Raw genomic sequence first — 9,639 nt, 5'->3', positions numbered from 1 at the left:
GTGTGTGTGTGTGTAAAGAAAGGTCCTGGCCACACAGATACAGTTACAGCTATCCAGACACAACCAGAAGAAGGCAAGAAAGGGTAAACAGGCTGCGGCTCGCCATCCTGAAGGTATGCTGATGAACATGAATAGAGTGGCACAGAAATATTACGTATATTTATAAAGGTGCTTCAAACGTACAAGAACAAAAAAGTAGAAGCAATGAAATGATAAATATGGAAAGAAATATGGGAACAATGTTCAACGGAGAGCTTCCATCCTAACTATTTTCTCTCTAGGAAGTATTGCATACGCCATAGGGGATAAAGGGAGAATGTGTTAATTTATTCTGGGACGTTGGGATGGAGGTACTGTCGCCATGGAAACATGCAGATCCCCTACCACTCCCTAAGTCGTGCCATACTAGAGCTGCCAAGCTCTGGGTGCCATGTCACCAGGGGTGTTATGCCATTCTTTGTCTCTACGCTCTGTGACGTGCCAGACGCCGCGGACAAAGCAGTATGCCATTCTTGAATTAGATGCAGAGTGAGGGGAAGCATTTTAGCATGGCTGTCGGGAGCATTTCATACTGTAGTGAAAATCACAGAGAGGACAGCAACACCTAACGTTACCTACCTCCATACTATGTGACATTTGCCAGTGGTGGAATGTAACTAAGTACATTATTTCAAGGTGTGTAGGATTTAGTGGCATCTAGCGGTGAAGTTGCATATTGCAACCAACTAAATACTGTTCGCCTTTGAAGTGTGTAGGAGAAACTAGCAATGAAACTCGCAAAAAGCCCTATCTAGAGCCAGTGTCTATTCTGGGCTACTGTAGGAACATGGTGGCATCCAGGTAAGTGGACCCACTGCCTGTGTAGATACAAACAGCTCATTCTAAGGTAAAGAAAACACAATTCTTATATTTTTATTATTCAATGTACACTGAGGAATGTTATATTTAATTTCTGCCAATAGACCCTCCTAATTGTTACACACACAGACTTTGCTACTCCACTTTTTTAAAATTGTACATCAAAAGATTATAGAGGTCAAACATAGGATGCATTGCTGTATTAATCTGTCCAACAGTATATTAAATTAGAGCTGAAAGGATTTGATTTATTGATGGAATCAATGCAACTATTTTAGTCAAAAATCTGCTGGGAATTCATGGTTTCCTTGACTTAAAATTACAATAAACTGAGTCATTTAGAGGTTTGGACTATTGGTTGGACAAAAGTTCATTTGAAGATTACTCTGGGTAATTCTGGTTGATGTTTCTCACTATTTTGTGATTTTTTATAAACCAAACTAGACAAAAGAATCAGCAGATCAATAATGACAATAGCCATTAGTTACAGTCTTATACGAAGCAATTTCTTTGCCATGAGTACTTTCATATTTGATACTTACTGAATAAAAAAAAATCATATATATATATAGAATATTTTCCTGATAATACTCAAGTACTTTTACTCACATAACATTTTTAATGCAGGAATTTATAAATAATTTTGTCTGTACTTGTATGCAAGTATTCATATTTAATGGAAATGTACAAGCTATTCTGTACATGGAATGTGAATTTCAGATGGCGGAGAGCTTCACAGGGGACTTTCCACACTCCGGAAATATTCCCTAACAAGTTATCTAAATAACACCCTGGGGTAACATAGCTGCACCAGTGTGACAGCAACACATACAGTAAGAGGGTAGGGTGTCTGTCCCACTTCTGGACAAGAGGACAAAAATAAGACAGACACAAGTAAGCATAATGGTGAGTAAAGAGAGGAGAGTTGCAGGTGCTGGAGCCCAGTCAAGAAGCAGAGGACACATGACAGCTGGGCTGTCATACAATGACTTATTCTTCAGCCAAAACACACACCACACCCACACATAGCTCCCTTCACCAGTGGGTACTGTACATCAACTGTCCCTGTGGACACCTAGTGAACAAAATTAAACAATTAAGTCCCAACTCTTTATTGCTTTACAAAACAACTTATTTTATTCCATGACAAGTAGAAAAAAAAACAACAACTATATTAGCTGTACCTTGTTTGAGTACATTCGTCTTAATGTCAATAATTGCAACAATTAAGTCATTCTGAAACAGTATTAATGGTATAATACATACTAAGCCATTTTTAGAGGTCTGTATTTAGAGGAAGTTTGTCTCATCTTGACTCACAATGGCGGTGATAATTACAACAGGCTACATTAATCTTTTATAGCTTTTATATAGCTAATATAGCTCTCACACCAACTCAGTGCTGGCTCTACTCACGACAGGAGGCATGCTCTATATATGCATCACGTTATAACTGGTACTGTACAGCTTCTGTGCGCACCAGATACAATCGTGAGACTTCTCCCCACCTGCTGGCAGAATGATTAAGCGCAAGTAAAGAGCAGAACTATAATATTCCCTCTACGCTAAGCAGAGCCAAGATTTAAATGCTTACGGTCACTGGACATCTTACTTGTGAGCATTGTAGAGGATACTGTATTGTAGACAGCTCATACACACAATTAAAGTAAATAGTATCTACATACTGCAGCTATACAATCTTCAAATACTGCAGAACCATCAAAATAAAATCTATAATATACAAATTAAAGTTCAACGTCATTACATGGCAGTGTAACGCTTAAATCAAGTCCCCAAAATCCAAATAAGTACTATGCAGTCATTTTCACTGAGTTTACATTTGGTAACTTAGCCTGTTTCCTTAAAGACTTTCTGTATAACTTTAAGAAATTGTTTTTGCTGTAACAAATACTGTACAGCCTTTTTCTGCTTCAATAGAGGTGGTTATCGAAACAATCAAAACAGATTCATAAATAACTTAAATACAAAATATACAGAAATTGTTCATTCATCGTAAGCTCAAGAAGGGGTGTAAAGTGCCCTTTCTGAATGATAACATTTAAACATTAACCAACATTTATCTGACATAACTTACTGCAGGCATAACTGTCAGAGGATTGGCAACTGTAAATATTGAATACATATTAATATCAGATTATTACTACCACAAGAGAAAATTACAGTAAATACTTCAGCTGTGCATTCTCAAGCAGGTTAAATTCAATTCTAGAAACAGAGAGAAACAGGACTTAAGCCACCACATTTGTTTGTTTTTTTTAACAGTACATTCACTAATGCGGAGAGAACTTTCTTTTTAAAAAGAAAAGGTTAGGTGGATTCATGAAGCTGCAGCTGCTGACAATAAAATCATGGTTTTAAGACCCTTTCTTGTTTTTCCTTCAATGTTGTCTTCATAACTCAAATATCAGGGCCACAGTACCTAAAAAGGATATAAAAAGGGTGAAAAAAAGACAAATGGCCTAGAAAATGAAGAAATACAAGAAATGTTCTTGTAAAGACATACCTGCACTGACTTTTCCATTTCAGTCAAGATGACTGAAGTGAGTCTGTGGAGAACAAAAATCAAACAGAACTAACAAAACTAAAGCAAGCATTACTAGTTTTTTTGTTTTTTTTTTAAATGGCACATTTAACAAATGCAATGCAAAAACCAATAAGAAAATTCACACAGCCTGAAAAAACAAGCCTCAATGAAATCAAATAATATCACAAACTGCACCCTTATGTGATCTTCTCATAAATAAATAAATACTTCTGCCTTTGTGTGTCCCTTATTTAAATGTGGCACTAAAACAAACATTTGGTATGATAAACTCTTGTGTTTCACCTAACAATACTTCGGAGGCAGTGTGATTCAAAATAAACCATGCAACCAAGAGCAAGCTTTACCAAGTGCTAAACTTTGCATGTATCTGTGTAGGTTTTAAGGTTAAGGTGCACGTTTTTTGCGTGTCTCTCTACAAGCAGTGTGTACCGGAGTGCATGCAGCTAGTATTGTTGAAACCATTTGAAAATGTGTGTTGTTTAAGTCCCCAGAGCCTAGACAGATGTGTGCGTGTGCCATTTAGAGGATGAACGTCTTAATAACTTTTTGAATGATCTTCCCACAACCCGGACAAGGAGCCTGGAACTTGTGTAGCCTCCTTGCACATGGGAAACAGGTTAGTAGGTGAGCAGTGCGACCATGTATTATATTTCCATTGCGCGGTCGCACTCGACAGAGCTTGCAAGGCTCCAACAGTGCCTCAGGCCTAACTTCTTCAACCTCCATGCCCAGATTTTCCTGACTGTCCCCCTCTGAGAGCTGCTCATCCTTAAGGAAGCTGGAGGGCCAAGGCCCCTTGCCTTTCCCTGTGACCATATTAGGCAGTGGCCGGTCAGCCGTGGAGTGGGAGGGCAGGATGACAGGGTCAGACACTGTCCTGCTGCAGTCTGGGACATCAATGCCTGTGTCGCTGTCATCTTCCTCATCGTGGGTGGTGAGAGAACTGCATGCTGGGATGTCAGGAACAGAAAGGGAATGGGCTAGTCGGGGGACATCCTTGTACCAGTTTTTACGTAGAGCCCAGCAGCGAACACAGTACCTCTGGAGAGGCGTGTTATACTTCCTGCACTCTGTGCACTGCCACGCATCCTGATAACGGGGACACAAAGTTCTCAGTTTTAATCTGCAGCTGCAACAACCTGAAACTACAACATACAGCGAGAAAAACAACAGATGCTACCAACCTGTGTGGAGATCTCTGTGTCAGTGTCATCGCTCAGACACTGCGAGTCTTCATCTGGCTCCTCCTGCATCTAAATACATATACAAGACATTTGATCGAACCTCACATAACAGTGTCCTCACTCTCAACCGTAAAACATGAATAACTTTATTGGTTGGTATGAACCTGATTGGAACCAATAAAGATGCTGAAACTCACTCCTACCTCTCGATCTGCTTTCGCCTCCTTTCCTCCTCCATCATCATCCTCAGGTAGAGCCTCCCCTTCCCCTGCACTCCCTTCCTCCAGTGCAGCCTCTTTCATTTCCACGCTCACCTGCTCACTCTCGCCCTCGGTCAGGAACCAGAGGTCATCAGTGGTGTCTGACACGATAGCTGTGTCCTCCTCCTGTGCAGGAGACAGCTAACACATCAGTCAGACCACCACTTCATCACTCCATTTCATGCCACTTTGTCAAATAGTAATCTTGTCTGTTTTAGCTGTTTTTAAGCTTGAAACCTCCCAATTCAGCCCTGAACCTCACTGTTACTGACGTTAACAGATTACCTACACATGAGGTTTCTTACTTGGTTTGTGTGGATGTCAGTGGAGCCATTGCTCCTGCGGCTGTAGTTACTACGAAGATTACCCAGAAACCACCAGGGCAGGCCAGAGAGGTCCCACTCGTCCAGAGTAACATCCAGTTTGGGCCGTTTACAGGCTGACCGTGGCAGGCCTTCAAGGGAGTCTGTAGAGGTTTTGAATGCTTAAATACAGCATTTTGAGCAGGACTGTATATACTGTCATATTGTGAAACCGTAATAAATAACTTTACCATCGTCTGGCTCCCGAGGTCGTCTCTGGGAGGGGGTCGGCAGGAGAGGCCCATTACTGACAGCCTCCAGCCCTGCTTTGACCACACCTCCACATATCTACAGAGGGAGGAAGGACAAAAATGAGAACACAGAGCCATAACTGGGTACTTGGAGGATTCGCAGCTCCTTTTCAAGGTGGCCTCTCGTTATGGGGTGGTGGTACAGGGAACAAGGGACTGGGCAATTAGGGTAGGGGCCAGCGGGGAGGGAAGTCAAAACAAATTGAAGAGATAACAGGGTAACCAAAACTGTATGGAGGGTAAAAAAGCAGAGACAGATAGAGAAGGGGCCAGTAGGAAAGCCAGTGTACTGAATAGAACAGTGATTAAACTAATGAGTCAAAGATTTAAAAACTCTACAACAGTTTTAATGTGTAGTATGTGCACACTAAATCACAGGATTTAAATGACTTCTTTTAACATATGGTCCATGAATATATATACTGTACAAGATAAATGTTCTTGTAAGTTGTTAACTGTAAGATGTTTTTACATGAGAAAGGAAAACAGAAAGAAATTATTAAAGATGGCATCTGATATCTTCTAATGCTTACTATTAATCACAGCTGGTAACAATGACAATGGACATTTGAAAGTATGATCAGAGCTTCAATTTAAATCTGATTGGAGCTCAACAATGCTGAGACTAAGGTCTTACACACAATTAGGCGCTCAGTAGGTGCTTCAAGGTGGATTTTGGAGGGATTCGGAAAACAGGGTGTAGGAAAGCGGGGATGGGTTAAAAGGTTTCAGGTTACTGTTAGGCCTGTGGCTGGAACAGGAGCTGTGATCCTCCAGTTTCGGAGCAGAGAAGAGAACTCTGAGACAGACAGAGAGAGTGACTCTGCCCCACCCCATCCACTGGGTGGTGCTGGTGGATCACAAAAGAATACTTTAAATACCACCAGACCAAACCAAGGATGGGGTTGTACAGAGACGGTGCCACTCTGTACAAATGCACACCAACGAAGACAGCAGACCTTACCTCCCCTCCTCATTACACACAAGCAGGCAGCAGCTCACTTTATCGTCTTTGTGATTTGGTGCTACACCAAGGCCTGCGGGTCTAAGTTCAGGCAAATCAAATCAGTGCATGTTATGGCTTATGAGCAAAAGAGTTTATCTTAGCCTTTCAGCCCTGCCCCTTTGCCGTCGCAAGTGTTGTGTGTAGTGAGGTGAGAAAGGCTGGGGGGTCTCTGTTTCTCCTGAGCACCATGCTTCAGCTTTACCTGACCACGATCCTCCACTCCGCCCTCTACACATTCACGGCCCACAGAAAGATTCTCTGCAGCGTCTGCATTTCAGATGAGACACAGTAACAGAAAAAAGGACACCCCCACCCTTTAATTATAGCATAATACACTCTCTCACTAAGGCCTTCTGCTGTGGCTTTTAAGGACAAGCTGGAAAATAGCTTTTCTTCTGGTCCCCGCATCCTCAAGAGATCACAAGCACTCACAATGTATGTAACAAGAAAAGTGATTTTAGAATATACAGAGGGAATATGATGGTGAGATAATCACCATATTCCCAGGGATCGTCACTTCCAACCATACCATGTTAAAGATGCAAATTAAATATTGAATTCATCAAACACAAAGGGGAAGAGAAGAAAGACACAATTGAATTTCAAGTCATCACAAACGTACAATGTTCAGAATATACTGATATAGTGCTTGCTCTTTGATGATGCCCCCTGACAGAAATATTATTTTTCATAAAGAATGAATAAAGCATTAAGTGAATGTGGCACTTACCAGAACAACCAAGCACAACTAAGTATTTCTTGAGCATTTCATACACCGGGCTGTAAAATGAGAACATAAGAGTTTAGAATAGACTTCCTTATTTTCAGTGTATACGTTTAGATGTATAATTCAGGAGTGTTGACCACGTTTGGTGTGTGTAAATACCTCGGGTTTTTGACTGAGAAGCTCTCCACCTCCAGCAGCTCTCCCAACGGGTCATCCTGGCAGTGGACTATATGCTGCCTCTGCTTGTCATACAGTTGCTTTCCCATGATGTACTGACCCAAGTAGTGCATCACCTACACAAAAGACTGAATATCAGAGATCATACAGCACTTATGAGGGGCATTTTTACCTCTAAGACCACAGTGTAAGGGGTTGCTGACCCTGGAATGACCACTTCTCCTGTGTCACTTTGTCATGAACCAGTACAACAGGCTGCATACTACTTTTCCCACCCGACTCACCTCTTTGAGAGTGAAGACTTCTTCTTGGGCTCCGGCAACACGCAGAATCTGCAGGAGAGGGGCTTTCGGTTGTACCTGGGGTCGAAGCAACAGTACCAACTTAGAATCAAGTGTGAATTATATATGCATTGATGGATATATTGCACAGACAAAGTAGCTGCTTTCGTACCTGATTTCCCTCTCCAGGTAGTGTCCTGCATGAAGAGCATGATGCCGCAGGCTGGGCTGATAGAGAGCTCATAGTAACCCAACAAAATCTGAAACCCCCAAATTATTAACATGTAAGACAAACCAGCCTTCAAATCCAATCGATATCATCACATAACGCGGGTGTCACGTAACTCCTTCGCCCACGAGGCCAAAACAACGTGACAGTGTCAAACTATTGTTAGTTTGAATTATTTTATAACGTTAAATGTAATGGCAACACCTACGAAGTCAACCCGATCTAGCGATTCAAACGTCGCTGGCCTAATGAGTTTAAAGCTGAACAGACTGCGCCCACATAAGCTGCCGACAGCTGTCTGGATGGAGTCGGTACACCGCTCCACCATTACTGTTTCTTTCACATAACAAGGCCACAATTCCTGGCAAGCCGAGCCAGCGTAACGTTGGATAAACTGGTGTAGCGTTACCGAGTGTAAATGAAAGCACAACTGCAACCACAACTGTCCACTGGCAGGTGAACTGAACATCTGGGTAACGTCCGCAGGTGACTAGTGCGCTGTCGTTACCAGCAAACGTGTTAGCTGACGATAGCTAACGTCAGCTAGCTCGCCAGCTATTTCCTGAACAATACGTTCGTTGAAAAATAATCTCACCGTGATGAGTTGTCATTACTTCACCGCTGCTACATTGCTCCACACGCACTGCTGCTTTAACACGCGGCCAACATCTCATACATAGACATATTACTGATGAATGTGGGCTTTTAATCACTAGCTAACTCTCACTAACTGGAACGCAGGTTCGATAGCTGAACTACAGATTCAAAACGATCAATATGGTTACACTACTTCCGGAGGCACCGCTACACAGGCCGAGTGTGTGGCGCCCCCTAGTGTGGATGGATGTATGGCACGTCAGGTGGCATCATGAGCCTCCAGTGATGCAATATTGTCTGTCTATATTCAGAGCTTTAATGTTAACAGATAGTTCCTAGAGAGGTGGAAATTACCTGGGAACATTTACAGGTGAGTAACTATATCTTTATTATTATTATATAGTAGGTCCACTTCATGAAATGTTTGTAACTTTGATTCCAAAAGAGATATCAAGGGCTCCTTTTTACTCACATTTAAAATGTCCTCTGGCTGCATTATTTATTTTGCTGAATTAAGTTTTATGTTACGTATTACATTGAGTATAATAGTCTTTTTAAACATGATGGTCTTGAGTTCAGTTCCACTTTCTAATAAGATACCTCTTTAAAGGGTTTATAAGTTGAAACTAATGGCTTTATTATTGGTTAATAAGTCATTAACAATATTTAATTAATTAGTTATAAGCCATTAATAAGAAACTGAGTAATTTTTTTACATCGTGCCTGTGTCTTGGAAATGGCTAAGATCTGATCTGTAAAGCATTGGTAAATAATTTTTCTTACTACAAATAAACTTAGTAGCTACAACTTACAAACCTTTTATAAAGGGTGCCTAATTTTAAATGTTCAGAAATAAAATAAATAATCATAGTGATTGTTTAATCATGTTTGTTGCCTTGGTGTAGCTCCATCGTAGTGTTGTGACTGCAGGAAGGAGGACATTGTGTCCTTGTACAGTACCTTCTCCCTTCAAGGTTACAACAACAATACAACATGTACTGAACACTAAGGCCATTTTGAAAACTTCTCATTAACGTAATAATTAAGTAAATGACTGCTTGTACATTAGTAGCCTGCATTTTACAATGAGCATACTCTTACTTATATTGCAGGGCTTTGAACCAATCAATTTGTAGAAATG

At 41.1% G+C, this 9,639-nt stretch overlaps 1 protein-coding gene across 2 annotated transcripts; it reads right to left on the bottom strand.

The window, feature by feature from the left end:
- Positions 1-3,487: 3,487 nt before the first annotated feature.
- On the bottom strand, positions 3,488-8,688 carry mdm4 (MDM4 regulator of p53). 2 transcript variants are annotated; one of them, XM_035661494.1, is made up of 11 exons: positions 8,497-8,688; positions 7,845-7,932; positions 7,676-7,750; positions 7,374-7,507; positions 7,218-7,267; positions 6,690-6,754; positions 5,422-5,518; positions 5,174-5,334; positions 4,812-5,009; positions 4,609-4,677; positions 3,488-4,513 (listed from the first exon to the last, which is right to left on the bottom strand). In XM_035661494.1, the coding sequence occupies exons 2-11, from the start codon at positions 7,914-7,916 to the stop codon at positions 3,944-3,946; spliced, it is 1,491 nt and encodes a 496-aa protein (XP_035517387.1). In that variant the 5' UTR covers positions 7,917-7,932; positions 8,497-8,688; the 3' UTR covers positions 3,488-3,943. The 2 variants fall into 2 exon arrangements, with proteins under 2 accessions (XP_035517387.1, XP_035517388.1); XM_035661495.1 differs by having other exon boundaries at positions 4,812-4,994.
- Positions 8,689-9,639: the final 951 nt, after the last annotated feature.

The sequence above is a fragment of the Morone saxatilis genome, unplaced genomic scaffold (assembly GCF_004916995.1).
Source record: "Morone saxatilis isolate NCDOM2014 unplaced genomic scaffold, NCSU_SB_2.0 Contig18, whole genome shotgun sequence".
Lineage (NCBI taxonomy): Eukaryota > Metazoa > Chordata > Actinopteri > Moronidae > Morone > Morone saxatilis.
Note: the sequence above shows the minus strand (reverse complement) of the source record. Positions and strands in the feature narration are given on the sequence as shown.